Here is a 22,313-nt window from a genome sequence, read left to right as displayed (position 1 = left end):
TTCTGGCCCTTGCTATTTCAGTTTCCAGGCAAGCATAGCATGACTCTCAAACTTAACACAAAAAGATGGGGCTTCAGTGAGATTTGAATTCTCAAAATATTTGTTTTGGTTTTGTTTTGTTCTGTTTGTTTGTTCGTTTTGTCAGCCATGCACCTAAGGCTCTACTGGCCTGTAGTTGATCTAGTTTGCTACTAACTGTTGAATACTAGAAACAAATACTGCTTGTTCAGTACAGGTCACAATTTTATTGTGATTATTTTCTATTGCTTTTATAGAAACATCAAAGTATCATTTTTTAATGTAAAAATGAGAATGAAGTCACTGCTGGCCATTATGACTTGACTAGATGTTAGGTATTACATAAAGTGTTAAAATAAATTGCTCCTCTCACTTTATGTACATGAGTTTTACTGCTGTCTTTGGGAACTTGAATACATTTTCAGGGCAATATATGAGTGTTGGTGAAGACAAGCAGAAAGAGAAAAATTCAACTTGCAGCCTCATTCACTGTCCAAATGGCGTGAAAAGTGACTAAAAATATTGCAAGAGTTTTGTCTTCTAATGTTGATAAGAGTCATGAAAATGTTGTACTTCTCCAAATATTATGATTACAAAGAACATATGGCTGTTATTCTTTTGATTCCTACCTCTGAGTATACAGATCACAACATTTGCTTCTGTAAATAAGCAACATTCCCTTCCTAAGATTGATTATGTACCTGATTACATACCACTTAATGTAGCTGAGGCTTTGTAATTAGTGTACAGTCAATTATTATGCAGCCTTCTAAATACAATTTATGTATATATCAATGATATTTTGAGACATCATTTACAGTTGTGTAAATCCAGAATGATTCCACTGAGATTAAATGAAATTAGTCCAGAAATATACCCACATACTCAACGGACTGTGTCCCTCTGATAAATATAGAGGATGACACATGGTAACAGTGAAACAAAGGCCACACCTGAGAAAAGCCCACGGGAATAAGGAAACACCTGTTTGTGTTGCGGAAGAACAGGTGGGAGGCGGTGGTTTGCCGGCTCAATATCCTGTGCTTGCGATTACAAAGAACGGTGAGCAGGTGCCTCTCTTTTTTTTTTTTTCCCTGTGAGTTTATTAAGAAGCCGCCGCAGCTTTGCACTACCCTGGAGATGCCTTTCCGGCATCGCATGGCTACCCCCAGCTCCCTCCCCGTATCACCTCGCCGAGGTCCCCCGGTGCTCGCCGTACCCGTGCTGAACGCACACTGTTCTGCCTGCTGGGTAGTGCGGGAAGCCTTAATTACAGCCTGAAAATAATACTCGCTTCCCCCGGGAGCTTCCCGAGTTATTCCTGTGGGGTGGGAGAAGCTGAGAGGAGCGAGGCGGGGGGGCGGCAAGCGCTCCCCGAGCCCGAGCAGCGGCGCCTCCGTGCGCGCCTGCGGGTCGGCTTCAGCACCACGGTCAGCTCCGAGCGGGCTGCGCGCCGCAGCCCCGACCCCGGCCCCGGCCGGCGGGGCGGAGCCCGGTTGCTGGACGCGGCTCCCGCGGCGGAGCGGCCTCAGTGCCCGCTCGGTCCCCGCCCCGGGCCGGGCGAGGGCTGCCTGCCGGAGCTCACCCCCCCGGCACCCGCGGGGACCCGGCGCGCCCTCCGCGCCGCCGTTTCGTCCCCTGAGCGGAGGCTCGCACCTGCTCGGCACCCGGGGAGCAGCGCCCGGCTCCGGGGGGGGATCCCCCTTCCTCGGCAGGAGGGGTGCGTGGGGCGAGGGGATGTCCCCGTCTGGGTCACGCTGCGGGAGGAGGGGGCGATCCCTTCCATCGGGGCGGGGAAGGATGCCGAGAGCTCCGGTGGTCCCTTCTCTCCCCGCCCCCCTTGGCTCAAAATCGACCCCCACTTGCGCCTCCCCCCCCCCCCAGACGGGGCGTGTACAAAGCTCCCTCCCTCCTCCGGCCCTCGCAGCGTCCGGGGCTCCCCGGCGGGCCACGCTCAGGGGCCGCGAAAGGGCCGGCGGTGCCGGGAGGGCGGAGAAGCTGGGGCGGCCGGAGGTGGCGGCCCCCGCCCCCCCCCCCCCCCGCCAGCGCCCTCGGTCCCCGCTGCCCCCCTGCAGCCGCAGCGGTGGGGGATGTGGCACGTCGCGGTGCTGCCGGGGTGTAGCTCATTCCTGATGCCGCTGTTTGTCGCTGAGTTTTGAAGAGATTTATTGGCTGGCTCTTGCTAAGCCACGCTTGAGTAATCCGAGCTGCTGCGCGCCGTGGTGAAGCCCGGAGGGGGGGAACGTCACTCCCTCTGGCAGCGGAGCAACATTAGTCTTCCAGCCCTCTAACCATCACTACAGCGTCGGAAACTGCCGGGTCACAGCCATTTGCTTTGGAAAACTGGCGATGTTTGGTGCTAGAGATCGATTACCCTTGTAATCTTCTTCCCCCCCACGTCCTCCTGCTTACCCCACCCCTACCCGCCCCAGACAATAGCGTCCGAGCTCCTCCAGGAAAAAAATAGAAAAGAAAGCAAGGAAAGAAAGAAAAAGAAAGAAAGAAACTGGGGGATGGATCTGACTCCAATAGGAAAAGCGTGTATCTAGAAGTGGTGCTAATGGGAAGAGATTTCCGAGCTCCAGAGGACGATGATTTGTCACAAAGGGTAGCTGGCTCGGTGCTTTGGGCTGGAGCCGTGTAGGAGATCCTTGGAGAAGTCATTGTGCACAGAAAACCGAAGACCTGTACAAACATGCCTGTTCGCAGAGGTCATGTGGCACCACAAAATACATTTTTGGGTACAATCATACGAAAATTTGAAGGGCAAAGTAAGTTCTCTCTTTCTATCTATTTTGCTACAGTAGTTTGATTCTGCTTGCGACTAAATGGACAGCAGCTCCAGACTATTTTAAGTTTGTAGCTTGGAAAGAAAATCCCAGAGGTAAGGAGGGGATCCCTGGCAGGAGTAACATTGGTTTTGATCTGGAATACAGATTACCGACTTGAATTAGTGGGCTTTTTTTCTTCCACGTTTCAAGGAATAGTTTTTATCTTTGACTGTATCCATATTGCATAGCTATGGAAGTTATATCTCTTACCTTCTGAACTGGTGAGATCGCTCTAAAAGCAGACTGTACAATCTTGCTGCCTGTGCAATGTCAAAAAAATCAGCTAGATTTATTATTATTGTTGTTGTTCTTATTATTAATTATCATTGTCTTTTCAAAATAAAGCAGAACAGTTGGACTTTGATTTAGAGGAAACAGATAATATATAGAGGAGTTATTAAAGGGAAAATACTCTCTTACCTTGTTGTCATGACTGCACTTTAATATAGCTGTCAAATATTTCTGCTTTGTTTATGCAAGCCTAAAATATCTATCAAACCAGTGCAAATGCATCCTCAGGGAGAGTCTGTGAGATCTTTTCCAATGCAGCAGTTTACTACCTGTCAAGGAGGCTGAAGCTGGAGTGTTTTTCCTGGCCGGAACTCTGGTTTACTCTTAACAGTAAGAAGGAACACTTGATGCTTAAAATGAATTTAATTTAGAAACAGTAGTTTCTATATATGTACATTTATTTAAATATTTAGCATATTTTTAGTATCAGTCTGGTGCAAACCCTTACAGCTAACTCCAGTTTATACACTTCATTATACTTAAACCCACGTTACCAATTTAATATTTATATTATTTGAGGAAAAAAAAAAGAAGACGGTGTTTGTAGTCCTAATTTATCTAAATGCTAAGTCAGTGTTGCTACTTGAGTAAAGTTTTTATGGAGTAAAGTGTATATATTTTGAAGAGAATAAAGCACTACATACTAACTAGGCAAGTGATAGTGAAAATTCGGGATGATTGAAAGACAGTAGAAAAAGCAAGAATGACATCTATATTTTTTTCTCTCCAAATATTTCACTGTATTCAAAGACAGAATATCTTTAAAAATTTCAAGACTTGCACTGCTAACTTGGTGCCACGTAAAAAGTCTTTTATAAAGCAAGGGACCTCCTAGTGTGATTAAGTAAGCAGAAATTCATGTTATTGACAGTAAATGTATCAAAGCTGCACATTTATAATTATAACGGGAACAGTGTGTTATAGTGGTAAACAGAAACGAATGAAAAAACAGTTGAAAACTTTTGAACCTCTCTGTCAGGTGAGGGTTTGGGAAAGGATGATGGACTAGGGCACAGAACTTCAGCAGACTGTGCAAAATGTTTCCAACATCACAATCTTTGGTTTTCAAGTACCTTCATACTTCTTTATTTTATTTTTTTATTAAGGAATATTTTCTTTTATAAATTTCTAAAACAATCACAGAGGAAAAAAAATTTATCATGTTCTTGTCTAGATAGTTTTGTTAAAATACCAACTATAAACTTGCTGTCATTCACCTCAATGAAAATCCCTACAGAGTAGACTGAGCTGGTAGGACCTTATCCCAGGAAGCCCTTGACTTCAGTAGAGCCCCATTCCAAGGCCCCACTTCCCCCCCGTCAAAATAGCTACTAACTTTTCAAGGACTTTCCTGGAGTTATGGCTGACAGGATCGCGTTCATCTCCTGGGTTTCAATGAAGCTAAAAACCACAAAATTTTGAAGATAAAAGGAGTCATAATCAGGTTTTATTTCCTTAAAAGACAACTATCTTCATCTTTAATGTATTCTAAATTTACTGAAGGTTCTTTAAAAGCTATGGATCAAATTAGTTGCATTAAATGACTGAAAATCTCTGCATTTCAGGCATCCCAGTGAAAAGAAGGGTTGTTTAGCATCCATCCATGCAATCGACACTTTATGAAATGTTGAAAGAGTACTAAAAAATGCATCACTTTCTTTTATTGCAGATAAAAAATTCATCATTGCTAATGCTAGAGTGCAGAATTGTGCTATCATCTACTGCAATGATGGGTTCTGTGAGATGACTGGGTTCTCCAGGCCAGATGTCATGCAGAAACCTTGCACCTGTGATTTTCTTCATGGGCCAGAGACCAAAAGACATCATATTGCCCAAATTGCTCAAGCACTGCTGGGGTCAGAGGAGAGGAAAGTAGAAGTCACCTATTATCACAAAGATGGTAAAGTCTGTTTTTACTTTCAAGACTTTTTATGTGTTCGGTTATCAGTTGATCGGTAAAAGAAGTGCGTGTGATCTGCTGGCCAGACCCTTTGCTGGAGTAGTGTCATTTCTCTGAAGTCCAGTGAAGTACACTTACGTACACCAGTAAGGGAATCTGCCCTGAAAGTAGTGGGTGTACAGAGTATATCACTGTACGCTAACAGCTGCATGAAGTTAGCACTGTGCTTGCAACTGTTGAACAAAAGTTCCCCTCTCGGTTGGTTTTAAGCCGATCTAAATCTTCTAAAGTAAACAGCCCTGCAACAATGAACAGATAACACAAGCAGAGAGGGGACATCCTCTGAATGTTAATTTTTAGGAACTGTTTCATTTCACGGGACATAGCGATGGTGTATCAGTTTCGGGGGGCTTAACTCTGCCTGCTTCACACAATTGGAACCGTACCTTGATTTAAGTGCAGTATTTTACTGGAAAAAGTGCAATAAGGTTAAAAGTAGCAAAAATTGGCCTATCATGAAGAAAAGCTTATAAAGAAAGGGACAAGTCTTTTTCAGAGATTAGATATTGTGAAGTTGGAGTACCTACAACTGAACAACGGAAGTTGTCCTAGAATTATGTTGTCAGAGTAAAAATTTTGGGATGGCTAAACTATGAAGAGTTTCCCTGTTAATTCAGTGAAAACTCAATATATACCTGTTAACACTATCGCTGATATAGGGAAGAATGGCTAAATCTGCTATGCTCATGCTTTTTTCCTGTTAAGAGCATAAAATGAATAAATGACTGTATTTGCAGATGAAAAAATGCATACGCATGAAAACTAATTATGATACATAATAGTTATATGTAGGGGTTTGGGTTGAGGGGTTTTTTTCCTAATTACCCAGGGTTATTTACAGAAACGGCCGTCTTTCAAACAAGTGCAAGTAATGGATAAGTGTGGTGTACCTTATTCTGTCCCTTGCTATGTACATGCTTGGGAGAAGGAAAAGGAAATTCATATTCAAATGCTGAGCTTAAATTAGTTCTGGAGAAGTGCCAGTGTGTTGTTTGCATCAATTTTAGAATCACATGCAATGGATGCTCTTGCATTTTAAAGTGACAGAGTTAAACCCTGTTCTCAATAATTCTGTTGTTATCTCGGAGAGACTTAAGTAATATTATTTTTAGCTTAGGCTGGTGTAATTCAGATAGGACTCGGGCCAACCATTCTACCCACGCTACCAATATTTAAGCATTTTCTTCTTAGCACATTCTCAGTAGAGTCCTTTATTCTTAGATCTGGTTTGGTGGTCTGGAGCAGATTTCGGTCAAGATTTGTTGTTGTAGCTGTGCCTTGAACTTAGATTTCTCAGGAGACCTGACACCGTGTGTCTTTTACGCATCGAGCCTGTGTTTGTTTTAACTTGACATGTGTTAAAAATAATATTGCAAAAGGAGAATGTCATTGCTAAGTTTCACAGCCACCGGCCCGGAGCATTGTTTTGAGATCTGGTCATTTAAAAGTGCTTCAGTCTCTCAAGATATTAGGAGGGAGGGAAAGGCGCTCAGCTAGAGTACTGCTTATCTGTCAATTACCATAAGTACATATTTTTTTAAAAATGCTGAATTCTGGCATCACGCAACACACCAGAATCTGTTTGAGGCAAACCAAAGTAAAACTGTCTGTAAAAATTGCCACATCTTTGGTAAATAGTTTTGAATTTTGAAGCACAGTATAAATGGGAGTTATGGATTAATCAGTCTAAACAATCTTATGCATAAGGATTCTCAGTAACTTCACTTCTGTGAATAGTTTCTTTAAATTGCTAGATCATATATGTGAAGGTTAAGGAATTTCAAAAGCTACAGACAACAGGTCTAGACAAATTTGAGTTGAATTCCTCAAAATTTTACTTGTCAAAATGTGAACAGGACTCACCATGTGTGCTATATGCACCGCTAAATTTAAACAAATACAGGTGAATTATTTTCAATTGTAAATATCATTTAAAATGCCAAGTCACTGATTACAGGCAAAAATCGACAAAATACAAGATAGGTCTGACACTCAAATGTGTGTCTGACAGCTTGATGGTTTGTATATACAGACTTTTTTGTTTGATTCCACATAACATTCAATTTCTTTAAAAAATGTGATGAAAAGATCTGAAGGTTATGTGGTATCATAAAATTGAAACTACCTATATGATGGATGTAATAAACATCAGTAAACATTGTATAGTTATTCTAAAGTACTGAAAAGATGTACTTCACTATCATGTTCACTTACCTCACTTTTTCAAATTTGCAAATTTGTTTTTGCAATATATGGAGTGTGTATATATATGCACGCTATATATAACATACTCTGTATATTGTAACAATATACAGGATGATGATACCTAACAAGGACTTCTTCCGGGTTCTGAAGCAAAATGAATTGAAATAATTTTCTAAAAATCTGAGAGTTTAGTGCTTGGTTAGTGGCTTATTTTGTACTGTGTGCTGTGAATAAATATGAGAATATTTCAAGAGGTCAATACCAGCACAGTTAGAAATGTAACTTTCTCCATGTGAGTAACTCAAGTTACTCCAATGAACTACGCAATGCTTGAAAGTTTGACTTGACATGGCATTTCATAGCCACCCACTGTATAATATTTAACATAATGCTAAGCATACAGAGGAGAAAGACTGCTCATGAAGGTGTGAATTGCTTGAGCTTCCACCGAGAGGTTTCTGAAGACCAGTACTGAATAAATGCCCAGTGAACTGCAAATAAAACCTTATTCCACCTCACACTATCATTTACTCTACATAAGCCACTGATTATACTTAAAATTATTTTAATATTTCAAAGTAAAGCAAATGTCAGTGGGATCATATATGCCCTCACTTATAAAGCTAATCTGTCATCAGCAGTCCAGCAATGCAGATATCAGAAAGGGAATCACTCTATAACTAATGCTTTTTCTTTTTAATTCTAAATACCACCTCACTTAGTTTTAAAATGTCATAGCTTTAAAGTTCAACTTGAAATTCTTGCACTAGAAGAATAGTATTGCATACGTACGGGGAATTAGGATTCTGATGTTCTCTACTAGTCTGTACTCCACTTTTCTAGATGAAAGAAAGTGCAAGTTTTTGAGTTTTAGATATCTTGCTGATGCAAGACTGAATGCTGCTGTTTGTTCACTGCTTTAATCTTTAGGCCAGATCACATGCTTGAAGAAAAGGGGACAGAAGGATGGGAAAAAACTTGTAGCAGGTTGTTTTTCAGAAAAATGACAGTTGCTTGAACCTACACTGCCTTAAACACTGCAGACAGAAGATAAAGTGATCAAAGGGGAACACAAATTTGATGTATGATGGGTTTATAAACATGTTACGTAGACTGGGCACGTTTCCCTTTCCACTATGCGGTGTGGGGAGGGTGCAGAGGAGAGGGGGAGAATACTTGTAGTAGCGTTGTGTAATTGTTTAGATGGCATGGAGGTGTGATGCCAGCATTACTTACGCACCCAGCAGGCTCCGTCGCAACCACACCAGTGCCCTACCTTCACAGAAGTTTTTAATGTTTGCAGCTAAAAGCCTTACTAGCTCCTCTTGCCGTACTTGTATCAGAATAAGATTGTGAATATAGCCTACATTGGGTTTTAATTTCTCCTCACTCCTTTTTCCTTTTGGAAGGATATTTACACAATCCAGGCAAAGTTCCTGTCCTCTCAGCTGTTAGAGTAGTGCCACAGTAGGTGATTACATAGTGATCAAAAAAATTAATTACTACTGAGAAAAATGGTTAATGGGAACAGATGGATGCCAAAACTAAGGGTCCAGATTTATAGGTTCTCATCACACAAGAAGCTCTGCAAACGTCACTGGATGTACTCAGGGGATTAAAGATTCAGTAAATTTCTTTGTTAATGTAAATAGCCCTTTTAAAAAAGAACAATAGATAAATACAGACAAATCACAAGAACTATTATTTTGAAATAGACTTTGGTTTAAAGTCTTGCCCAATAGGCATTAACATCTGCTTAATTCAAAAATTATACTCTGATATCAAAGTAGCGGTATAGTATATTCCTCATTATCCCACAACGTCATTTTCACAAATCATATAGCTATATGATCTGTATTAGAGTTGAAGTGAGATATTGTTTATACAGAATATCAATTCTTATTTTAATAAAGTTATTTGTGGTGAAAATGTTTGACAGCTCTTCCTTTGAGGACTCCATTTTGCAGTTTAAGTCATTATTGCATAAATCATTCTTGACAGCTGTAAAATATCGCTTGAGGTGGTAAAGCTGTAAAGCTTTTGACATAAAAAGTATAATTATTTTGGGATTGAGAATGGATATATTATAATCAGAAAGGATGGTATCACTGAATACTTTTTTACTTCTTACTCTGCACTTTGTGGACAACAGTGGGCTATATCTAAGCTTACAGAGTATACCTGCTAAAGGGAGGGAAGGAGATCATTTAAGCTTACCCTATACACGTCAGATATTCCAGGGATAAGAAGCACTACAGAAGAGTATAAGTTTGAGCAAAGATAAGATTAAGCAATTATTTGCAGAGTGTTTACAAACCTCACAAATTACCTGCCACTTACCCAGTCTGAGAAATGTAATTTGCTACATTTGACTGCAAATTAAACATATTTGTATTTTCAAAACACATTAAGATTCCAAACTAATATTTGTGAGGCCTTTTAAGCTCTTTTTTGAGGATAAGAAAATGTGTGTAAACATACTGATGAAACAAAGTGAAAATTCTCTTGAGTTCTATTCTACAATAGAAAAATCAGGACTTCATTTAGACGGTCATCATCTGGACTTGATCCAGCATAGATGTTTTATCACCTGTTTGTGTTCTATAAATGCTGTGAAACTACCAATCAATTAAAAATACAAATGAAGAGAAAGACCCTTGCATGTACGTCAAGTCCCTTTAGATGAGCTGTAACATGAGGGTCAGCAAGTGCAGTTTTGATTGTAGATTCAACGCCTTCACCTGAGCTGATGAGAAACATCAGTGAATCAAGTCACTGTCTACTACCCTGCTGCTGTAGGACTTCTTGGTTTAAGAAATACTGACTGCATTTTGATAAAGTGTTAACCCCCAACAAAAAGCTTTCACAAAAACCTGTCTTCATGCAAGTTTTTTCCAACCATCCTTAAAAAAAACAATCCTGGATCAAATCCAGAATGTTACTGAAAGTGTTGAACCATTGGAAATGGATGACCTTTTCTTATGTCTGGGGTGTAATGTTTCTACCTTAGGTTTTAATACTTGCTCTAAGAGGCGAGACTGTCCCTTGTCCCATTCGGTATTGCTGGTTTTGCAACAGGGAGCAGCAGCAGCAGCCGCCAGCCGACACCCCAATGATCAGAGTATCTCATTTACCCAGCCCCATTCGGTTATGGCTCCTGTGCCCGCCCAGAACCGTGGGTCACCTTTTATTCATATTTCACATGGGATACCTAATGATTATGATAAAGCAGCTCTCAGATATACTAAGTAGGTTTATTTATGGGCCAATTCGAACCATATTTTTCAATTCCTTGGCTTTCCAGTATATTCTTTTCTCTTCTCAACTTAAGATTAATTTATTTTCAATAAGAAGGGGGCTTTTATAGAAGATAATTTTTTCCAGTTCATATATTCCTGCTAATGAGACACAGTATCTGAATAAAAGGGAACAAAAATTAAATTACCTTTAAAATTATTCTCTTTGTCAGTGTTTAGGGTCAGAAAGGTATGATTAGATATATCTAATTTTAACAAATAATGAAGAATACAACTGCTATTATTATAGCTACTGCATCTTCAACAGAAAAAAAAAAATCTTACTCAGTTTGGAAAAATTCCTTCTGACAGTTTTGAGTTCCTCCATGGCACAAAGAAAAAACCTGCAGGCTAGTGGATCAGGAGTCTTTCATTTCAGTACAGTGTCCGGAGGGAACTCTTCTGCCACTGGACTTCCATAGTACACTTTTACAGCAGGATTCAGAAAGTCACAGGGTCAACTTAGACTAATCAAGGGACCCAAATTTCCCTTGCTTGAGCTACAAAGAATCAATGATTGCTGACTTTCCAAAAGAGAGTCCCACAGCGGTAAGAAAGGTGTCACATTCTGGAGTCAAATGGCGCTAGAAGGTTACGATATGATACACAACATTAAAGTTTTTCTAAGCTGTTTAGAATTATAATATTCTGTGGAGAAGAGCTCCATCTTTTAATTAGGCATTGCCTGACAAAGTTTTTTATCTGCTTTGAATATGCTCCTTTCAGTTTTAGTGAAAGCTATTTTGGTTTGGGGTTATGAGACAAAAAGAACAGAAGCTGTTAGTCTATTTTTTGGTGTGGTTTCACATATTTTGTCTTCTTTCCATCTTCAGTGCATATCCTTTTTAATGTGGCATTTTGATCAGAAAGTTATTCCATACTCCTAATTTGTGTTATCAATTGGTTCTTTCTCTTCTCCAACGAATGGCCCATATATAAAAAAAGAGATGCAGAGACCAACTCAGACATCATACCTTGCAATAGACATGGGGGAACAGCAACTCATTTTCTAAGATTAGATTTTATCTTAGTGGTTTCAAGTCCAGTTTTAAAGTGTTCCTGACATATTTGACTTAGTGTATGACTCGGTATGTGCTAGACAGTCCATATTCTTCCCAGCTTCCCAGATAAGTATGGAAAAAGCTTAATCAAGCAGTATAGGATTCAGAGCAGCAAGACCAAACTGACTACAGAAATTGTTAACTCACTCTGGAAACCGCATATCTCAAAAGCAATCAGAACTGTAGCGGTGAACCTAGATCGAGGCAGAGCAGATGCATGACAATGCCAGTGGGGTAATGCGGCTCTAGAGTTACAGCTGGTTTCACATCGTCCGCAGCTCTGAAAGTTCACATCTCTGAGGTCAGAAGCATTGGTGTTATTTTGTATAGCTTGAACTTTTTAGGCTAGTATATTGGTTTTGTTTTAAAGCAAATAACATACATATTTGAATTATTACCTAGAAGTTAAAATAAAATTTCATTTGGTAAGCAGAATTACAGCCATAACTAGTTGCAAAATACTTTCTGACCTCCAGCATTTCCATAGATACCCCATTTTAAGCTCCCTCACCAACTTTCTGGAACAATATGGCCTTTTAATTTCTATTTTTCTTAACTCTTTAATTCTGTAATCACAGTGCAAAGATTACAGTGTAAAGATCATCATCAGTAAAGATCACCACAAAGGATACCAAAATTCAATCTGAAAAAAAGTCAAAGTAAACAGTATAAAGGGGAGGTCCTATTGTCTTTTTCTGTTTCATTAACCAGGCTCTAGTTATAGACCTCATTATAGCTAGTTTTGATAATGTCCTCAGTTATAGCACTGAAGTGTTATCCACAAAAAGAATATATTCCAGATTTGTTGTTAATGAAGAGCCATCATATCACCAAAACCTAAAGATGGTGTTTCAGTGTCAACATTATTAACTATTTCATTGCTGATAGTAGAGTGGAAATGACCAGAAGAAAGCTTAGGCCAGAAGTCACAGCTGTCTTCAGTACTTTCCTGCCTGCTGAAATATCTTGCTTTCCTGTCCTTGTTCCTCCATAGTACCATAGTCATTAAAAATCTTTCTTTTACATTTTGCCACGACCTCATTTAAATCTCTGATTTGCCACGAGACTGCAGTGGAAACCAGAAAGTCTTGCCTAAATGGTTAGTCAGTTCGGTTCAGAGAAACGCAACAAGAGTTTACTTCAAATACCAGGAAATTAGGATTTATCACAATACCCAAATACACTGATCCTTGACAGTATCAGTTCCTGAAATGTTGGCCTCTTTACAGGAAATGCATTGGACTACATAGTGATGGATTGTTTCTGCTCCCAGAAACACTCCTAAAGGCCTGAGAGCAAGATATCAATACCTACAGACACAAGACTTGCCTTGTGCATCCACAACGTTCACAGAATTGAACTGCAAAATTTAAGTTTTGCAACACTAAAAATCCTGATCTTTAGGTATTAGGGAACTGCTGGTGGAGACGTATTATGCCATTGCTAACTAGTATGAGCTGGATCTGAGCTGCTACGTACAAAGACAAACAGTTATGAAAGAAATATGCAAAACACAGACAAAACCATCCTCCATTTTAATCCACAGGGTAGAGAGGCAGAGATGACCTCAGAACAAGGATAGATACAAAGTAGGTTTTTTGCCTTTGTCTTATACCTAGGCTGCTTGAAAAGCAGTTAATCATCATGTAAATATGTTTCATCACTGACAGGCATGTTATAAAGCACTTATTCCCAGCTGTTCTCAGAGTTTGGAGTCTGTGCCCTTTTGAGAGTATTTATTTCTTAGAGCATTCTCTGCTGATTTTCATTCAAATCAATGCAAGTGTATCTCTGAAAATAGCTTGCAAATTTCCTCCTTTCAAAACTCATTTGTGCCAATCTGCTTTACTCCTTCCTCTCTGGAAAAAAATGCCAGATAACCTCATTAGTATTTTGCATGTTTATGGCTGTTGTACAAGACAGCATTTCTTTTCATACTTTCAAAAGAACATGAATCTCTGTAGTTCATAAATCCTATTGTCATGGTATTTAAGGTAAAATATGTTGCAGTTCTGTCTACTTGCTTGAAAAAAAGGCTTTCAATTCACAAATGGGAAAGAAAGAAAGAAAGAAAGAAAGAAAGAAAGAAAGAAAGAAAGAAAGAAAGAAAGAAAGAAAGAAAGAAAACCTAAAGTCCGTGTCATTTTAAATAATGATAATAAAAGAAAGGAAAATGTGTTCCTCTTTTTCCATCATAAGTGCCTAGCATTATTTTTGCGTGATAAAATATACCAGGAATCAATTTAACACCGAAGTCCATCCAACAGAAATGCCAACACTTCCCAAAAGGACTATTTCTGGAGTCATGGACAACAGACCTTATTATGTGAGAGAATAGCAGCCTTGAAGTACAAAACCAGGTCTCTATAAATCAATATCTGAGCCTTCTCTGTGGATGAATGAACTGGTGTGAAAGACAGCCTGTGTATAATGTCAGTCCTGAGCCAGTCCGTGCTGGTCCACAGTTCAGAGCATCCTTAGTGCTTCTGTAAGTTATACTGATTGCTTACGGCAACAAGAATATGAGGTGGCGCAGAAGCAGCTTTAGTGTTTTACCCACAGAGTTTTAAAGAAGAGTTTTGTAGAGGAGTAAAGCAGAGTTTGAGTGCTGTTTGTGGGTGACCACAAAAGTGTATAAAGATGTTGTTTATCTTAAAACTTGCAAATCCCTTCTCTTTTGTCAGTAGAACTGGGATCTACAGAGTGGCTCCCAAATGCTTAAAAGGTTAATTAAAACCTACTAACTGCTACTGCGGCTACAGGCAGAGTTAGTGTCGGATATGCGCGATGTTTGTAGATCAGGCGCTAGGCACGGGTGGCATCCCCCTTCTCTGGTTACTGTTTATTTAAAGAGGGGAAAAGAGGAAGGAATACATTGTCCGCAGACAACTCTTCCTAGCTGAGAGATATGCAATTCTATTTTATAAAAACAACTACACAAACTGAGAATATTAGAGCTGAGGGAGCTTTTCAATTGACCGTGCAGGTCTATTTACATTCATTTCTGGTTGTCTTTTGATCTCATTTATTAAAAAAAACAGATCCTGCAGAAGCAGAATTGCCAGTAGCGTCACTGTCTCTGCAGAACTCGACATATGCAAAACATAATTATTAGTCAGATAAATACATTCTGTGTGGCTGCTTGTATTTCAAACGTGATTTCTCTCACATTTGAACGTGCAAGAGCACTTGTCCCTGTTTCGTGGGAACTTAGTGAATTGTTTCCCTTTTAAGTAATATTTTGGTCTTAATCCCTTTCCCTTTCACCTTGGGATCATTTTCCTGTAAATAAAAAAAAGCTGTGAATAAAGCACTTTATTTCCATTTTTGAGGAATTTTAGAAAATATATCAACTGGTTTTTGAAATTATGGAGAAACATTTCTACATGTTTAACTTCATTGTTACCTGGAAAATAGATTATCCAAACTTTTTTTTGCCCCTTAGTGGTCACAGGTACTAAAATATCAGACATAACTAAAGTATCATAGGTACAAAGATCACACTGAGGTTCGATTACTCCAGTGGAAATGACTGACCTGAACTTTTACATGTAAAAGCAAATTTAGGACTAGATTTTTAATAATATGTATTGTCATATATATACACACATAAAATAAAAGGGCATTTCTCCCTCTCAGGAAGTTTAACAACCACTCTGAGGAGCTGTCAAAATTATCTCCTACCCCATCATAGAATACAAACTGCTATTCTGTAGTTCACAACACTTTTACTAATAAAGCGTTATTCTCATTAAATACACTCAATCACAGGAAGTCTGAACTGAACAGCAAATTAAAGTGACTCCTAATGAGCTGATTGACTAATGCAGTGAGTCTCTTACCTTGAAAGACAGGTTATTCTTGACATGCTCACAGTTCCAAACCATCATTCTCTACTGTATTTTTGTACTATCCTCCTCTCTAAGACAGTACTCCAAGGTTGCATTGTAACATTTCCCAGTATAGACAAGAGCATTGTGTTTATATAAATAAATGTCGCAAAAAACCCCATCATGATGAAGTACAAGAAATGGATAACAGAGTGAGAATATGAAATTACGTTCAGCAGGGAATAGTTCTGTAAAACAATCTTTAATAGGAATTGCACTGAATAGGAATTACTCTTAAACGACTATCTCAGATCGCAGGCCAGGTCTGAGAAAAGAGACACCCTAGGATGATGCAGTTGTGTACACGTCTCTGTCCTGTCTGTAATAAAGGATAATTTCTAGAGAAACATCTTCTGTTAGAGAGGGTACACACTGTAATGATCCTCAAGTGCTAGCATGGGGTTAGAGAAAGCTGGGCTTATTCTGAACAGCAGAAGGGGCCAAACTGTTTCCTTCTCTTGCCACAGGGTTAAAGAACACAAAGGTGGAATCAAGTGCTGTTCATCTTTTTCCCGTGTAAGCACTGTATCAAGCTCAGCCCTCGGGGTTTCCAAATTTGATACAGAAAATAGAACTGCCAAATAAATGACAAAGAAAAAAATATAGGAGGCATGGTTAAGAAAGTTCAGTGGCTGCTCAGCTTGCACTTTTTCCGAACAGAAAAAGCTTATCATCTGCAAGTCTCACATTAGACTTTGTTGTGATAGTTGTAGCACTTATTCAGGAGAACCATGAATCAGTCATACAGAGCCTATGCATCATTCTTAAACCACATCGATATTTTAAGAGAAAGCAAAACTATATCTTATCTGAGTATTATTTGTCTTTAATTGGTGCTGCATGTATCATATAATAAGCAAGGCTTTATTTCCTCCCCAAACAAAAAAAAAATATCACACTTTCCACACATTCAAATAACTGAAATTTTATCAGACTCTAGCTTGATTCAGCTTTTTAGGTGTGTCTAATGGAGGCTGTCCTCCATGATCCTGAATACTTGAGAGAGTTACATCAACTTATCAATGGGAAAATGGACATTTCTGCAGGATATAGTACGTCGTTCAGATTCAACTAGTTCATCTCTAAACTTGATATAGTAACCAGGGATATTCTCATAGCATAGTTTAGATTGTAACTTTTTCCTCTCTTGGATTTCACCCTTTGTTTGTATCTTGTTTTTTAGAAACTGGCACAATCTGTATAACAAGTAATGCTTTGTTTCACATGGGCATCTTTAAATAGCAATCACTCAGCCGTGTTTGCTTTCAGAAAGCATTCTGTTAGCATGGCACATATTCCAATATATAACATTTTACCATTCCAGTATAGCAAAGAAGCCCTTTTGTTAGACTGGTCTTTTATAGCCATCATATTTTCATAGAATTGAGAAGAATTTAGTTCAGGAGGAGACTCAGGAGCTCATCCAGTCCAGCCTCCTGCTGAAAGCAGGAGCAACACAGAATTCAGACTAGGTTGCTTAGGGCTTAGTCTAGTTGGGTGCCAGGACGGAGACCACACAGCTTCTGTGGGCAACGTGTTCCAGTGCTCAGTTACCCTCATATTGAAACTGGTTTCTCCTTATACCATGTCAGGACCTCCCCTATTTTAATTTAAAGTATTGTCTATCATTCTCCTGCCATGCACTTCAGTGAAGAGCGTGCTGCCATCTCCTAGTCATTTCCTCACAGCTACTGAAAGGCTGTTATTCATCCCTCAAAGCTGTCTCTTCTCTAGGCTCGTGGTCAAGGCCAGTTTTCCCTCATCCTCTCCTCACAGGACATGTGCTCTAAGTCCATATCCATCTTGGTGGCCTCTGCTGGCCTCACTCAAGTTTATCAATATCTCTCTTGTACTAGAGGTCCAAAGCTGGATGTACTGTTCCAGGTGTGACCTAATGAGCACTGAGGCAAGGGGAAGCATCACTTTCCCTGGTCTACTGGCTATGGTCCTGATGATACAACCCAGTATGCTTTATCCAACTGGACACAGTTGGACTCATTTCTCAAGAGATCCCTGACTCAATCTTCTTCCACTACCTTGAACCCTGTCTCAAGATGCAAACACCTCCCAGACTGAGGCAGTGAATGTACAGAACACCTCAGCTTTGTCTGCATCCGCCGTCACTAAATCACCCTCCGCACTCAGCAGCAGCCTCACATTATACTTGTTTATTCTTTTACTGCTAACATAGCTAGCAACAGAAGCTCTTCTTGTTGCCCTTGATATCCCTAGAGTTTCAAGTCTAGCTCAGCTTTTCCTTTCCTAAGACCATCCCAGCATGCCTGGGCAGTATTTCTGTATTCCTCCTTTGTAGCCTGCCCTTGCTCCCACCTCCTTCACATGTCGGGGTTTTTCTTGCACTGGAGCTCAGTCATGAGTTCCCTGCTGAGCCAGCTGATGTGCTGATACATCTACTCGTTTTTCTGAGTATGTGGATGGACTGCTGTTGTGCTTGAGGGAGGGTGTTGGAGCTATACCCTCTGGAAAGTCTGAAGAACTAATGAGTTAGTTACCATATTTCTTCTTTTTTTTTTTTTCTTAATTCAGTAGCCCATCTGTAGGTATTTTAGACATCTTTTATTATACTAATTGGCATTCTGTACTACTTTTATAGATTCCTTACCTGAATGTTCAGTATTACGTCAAGTTTTATACACGAAATTTTACATAACTTAGGTACACTTTTACATGCATTAGGAAATCCTGTTTACTTTGTACATTAAAGATGGTTGCAATTGCAACGTAGATATTGTTTGCCGGAATAACTTTTTCTAAATGTCAGTACTGATGTGCTACCTGGTATAAATTCCACATTTCTACCCATTTTGTTATGAGGAACTATATGCTCAGTGGTTTCCTGTTTTGGAGACCAATCTGCCTGGCCTGTTAGGCATCTGCCTGGTTTTCTTTGGGAAATTTTTTATACAAACAAGCATTTGAGTTAAGAAGAAAACAGACATTCTAATGCTTATTTTGCCATGGATTACAGTCATCCAAACAGCTTAATGCTAAAGATAATTGTAATGGACTTCTTGTAAGTTTTAGAAGCAGATAATCAATTGTCTTATGCTGGGAGATAAATGTAACTGCCACTAGCAAACAACTAGGGCATCCCTGGCACATATTATTCAGCACTTCATTCTCATCATTAAAGATGTGCAGAAAACAGTCCTTCTGAGAGAGAAATATTTTTCACATCATGTGGAATTCTTGTAGTGGCTTTCAGTAGTGAGGTAACCTCATTGAAACACTGTCTCATCTCAGGAGAAAAAGTTTGTTGCTAACATTTTCTCATGACAAAAGACAATATTTTCTTCTCCATTTCTCTTCTGCCACTTTTTATTTCATATTTTCTTCAAGAAATGGTACAGTTATTTGTTCTATGCTCTTTCTTCCAGGTTAGCGACTAGGGGAGATAGAAATCTGGTGTTTCCTTCAAGGATTAATACTGCCCTTTTTCCTTTAGGCCAATGCCAACTAGCCTTCCCTTACCCCTTCAAACACCACACTCAATATCAAAGTGTGCTAACCACCCCCTGACTGGAGCTCACCCGTCTGGCTGATGGCACTCAGCACCCTGCTGGAGCTGGCCCATAACACGTGGAGCATAATGTGTCAGCAGCAGAGCATCGGGAGTCCTGCGGCTTTTGTGGTACTGCTGTGATGTCAGATCCAGGGTATTAAGCAGTGCCCCTTCAAATACCCATCATTTAGGGATGTGATTTCATCTGAGGGTATTAAAAAAAGATAACTGAGACATGATCTCACTGGTTTAAGTCACCCCAGCTGGGTGGTCTGACAGCCTATTTAGATCTGTAATCTATTCCCTGTTTTCTTTCAGTTCTTTATATATAGACAAGGAATGTTAAACGAACACAATGTGACAATTAAAGCATATTTAATGAATATTATTAATGATGAGTTCAACTGCTGTTAGAAGGTGTTGATAAGCATCATTAAATATACTTCCACTGACTAAAACAGCACTGATGGTATTTTTAATTTTATTATTAAAATAATTTTTCTCCCTACTGCTTACATATTTGACACTTACAAATCTGTTTGTTTCAAGCTGGATTTTATTTTTAATCATCCTAATGTGATGTTATAAGGTCATCAATAAAACCTGCTTTACTGACTGTCTAAAAGAAAGTTTTACTCTCTTCCCATGTGACAGATAAAAGTATCTTGGGGGTGTACAACAGCAGTTCCTGGCATTACATTACAGATGCTGGTTGCCCCTATGATCAATTACTTTGATGACGGAGAAGAGAACATACCTAGCATATGCATTACAATATAGTTTTATGTAAGGATTTCTGATTTGGTCTTTATTTTTTATTTAAGTGTGTTTTTTATTTCAACTCACATGCAAAGCCGTTCCTACTCCTACAGTAGTCAATGCTAGATTCACACGCTGGCAGTATAATTGCAATCATTTCTGCATGGAACAGATACAGTGTAGTCTGCAGGGTAGCTACTTAGGTGTTTCATTTCTGCAGAGGGTTAATTTAGCTTGCATAGCACTGTGACATATGTCTTATTTTTGATTTAAAGGAATGAGAATGTATAAATCATTTCTCATTCTCGGACTGGACCAAACTGTCATTGTCAGATTGCCTGGTAATAGCCAATTGCAAATGTTGCCTTGTTTTTGTCAAGCAGAATGGTAAAAGATACTTGGCTCTACAAGGCTCATGTAAAGTCAGAACGTGACCAAGAGCCAAAAGGATGGTTTTTCCAAGCCTTGTTTCTGATACTGTGCTTTACAGAGGAATACAGTTATCTTCACAAACAGATATTACAAGACGACTTCCCCTTATGACTAACATAACTTTGGAAATGGTGTTTACTTCCCAGTTTTTATGGTCTTTATCTAAAACAAAAGAAATATAAATCCAACCTCCCAAACTAAATAAGTTTCATTTTTAAGAAGGTTTTTGAACAACTGAAAAGCTCGTGTGTTTTTATTTGGATTTGAAATGCTTGAAAATATTTGATAGTTACATATTTGATGTTTAGATATTTGTTAAAGGCTTTACAAGTATATGGTTTTTTGAGACCTTGCTGAACAGATCACCCTTCTAATAATCAGTAATTCTTTTTAGATACCAATATATTATAATGTACATTTTGCAAGCAACTATGAGAGCAAAATAACTTAGAGATATTTTAAAATTGAACTAATTTCATACTAACTACGGCCCTAATCTGTAGGGTTATGGCATTTTTATTATTCTTTGAAATTACTATTTTCTCCCTGGAACCCAAGATAATCAAAGGGAATATAATAGGAAATTTTAGAGATCAGGGCAGTGAGTTCAACCATGGAACTGCCCAGGTCTAATGGCTAGGAAAAAGAAGTGTATTATTTTAAATTGGTAATGCTAAATATAAACCTTTTTTGAGTACAGGATTGACAATTCCATTAAGCCTACCTAATCAGCCTTTCTGAAGTGCAGCAAAAAGGGTAAGCAAAACGTCTGGCTAAAGGCTACTGTTCATCACCCCAAATTGCTTTTTCCAAAGCTTGCAATGGTAAATTCATTTTTCCTTTTGATATTTTAGGCAGTATAGAGGCCTTCATACATACCTGTGTTGGAGGTTGATAGTGTCTTACATTTTATGGGAATAAAATACCAGAACTGTGATGCTGAAGCCAGATCAGGGATCAAAGTTAACATGCTATCTCTTAGATATTATCTGCAAAGGAAACTTTCCAAAAGGGATTAAAGAATTATAAAGAACGTTTATTGTTACCTGCCATGGACATATCATCTATATATTATAGAAGAAAAAAGTTACTAAAGAAAAATAAACAGAAAAAATAAAAGGGAGTCTGTTCTCTTCTGCTGTGCTACCAACACTTTGAGCAACCTGACAGTGTTCTTATGCAATGGCAATGTACAAACAAAAAATTTAGTACGACTGAATCAAGCTGAAATCTGCTTTAGTTGTGCAAAGTGTATCAGCCTTCAATTGGTGGTGGTCAAATCAATTCTATTTTGAGAAATTTTAGGATCTCAGGGCTACAGTCTTGGAGTCATTGAGAAGTTTATGTGTTTAAGTAAGTGGAAGAAAAGCATGCAAAAACCTGCTGGAGAAGTTCCTAGTTAGCTCCATGCATAAAGGTCATTTCACCTTTAATATTGCTACAGCTTGCAGTGGAGAGAGGAAGGGAAACGTAATTCTATATATGCCTGAGAATCCACTTTTTTTCTTCTGTTGAAATTCTCTTTCAACTCAACATAAGTAAAGCAGCTGGTATGGTCATATGCTGAACATGAATCAGCTGAGCACACCTGGCAAGTAGCTGTTTACTCGATTCTCTAGTCTGCTAGTTAGCAGAAATCATACTGTCTTTCTTTACAAAGGTCCCCACAATTTTAACCCTGCAATTTTTTTCAAATTATGAGATATATTCACCTTTTCTTCAGGCCAGGCATTACAATGCATGACCAGATTTTCAAGAAAAGTTTACTGTATTAGAATACTCAGCCTTTGTTCTGTAAGGATTTTGATTTTCGTTGTTTATGGGGTATGAAAATAATGGCCTGCATTCTGTGCCTAAATGAGAGCTGATCTTTTTGGAAAATCTAGCCTGAGCTGCAATTTTAGGGAAGTTATAAATCTGATTTGCTGCATACTTCACTGTTGTTTTTCTCTTTATTATATCATAGAGAATCTATCTTCTGCAATTTTAAAACTCAGTAATAATATACTGCATCCAGTAACAGCTGCAAACGATAATATAGAAATAA

General features: G+C 39.0%; 1 protein-coding gene across 1 annotated transcript in view; it reads left to right on the top strand.

Annotated features, from left to right (window-relative positions):
• Positions 1-2,261: 2,261 nt before the first annotated feature.
• The window catches only part of KCNH7 (potassium voltage-gated channel subfamily H member 7), a 230,937-nt gene continuing 210,885 nt past the window's right edge, over positions 2,262-22,313 (top strand). Inside the window, exons 1-2 of the mRNA XM_054830094.1 lie at positions 2,262-2,789; positions 4,810-5,040. Coding sequence (XP_054686069.1) covers positions 2,714-2,789; positions 4,810-5,040 — 307 coding nt within the window. The 5' untranslated portion in view covers positions 2,262-2,713. The remainder of the gene's footprint in view (positions 2,790-4,809; positions 5,041-22,313) is intronic.

Source organism: Grus americana, chromosome 6, assembly GCF_028858705.1.
Source record: "Grus americana isolate bGruAme1 chromosome 6, bGruAme1.mat, whole genome shotgun sequence".
Classification (NCBI taxonomy): Eukaryota; Metazoa; Chordata; class Aves; order Gruiformes; family Gruidae; genus Grus; species Grus americana.
The sequence above is the reverse complement of the archived record's forward strand: the minus strand, read 5'-3'. Positions and strand labels throughout refer to the sequence as shown.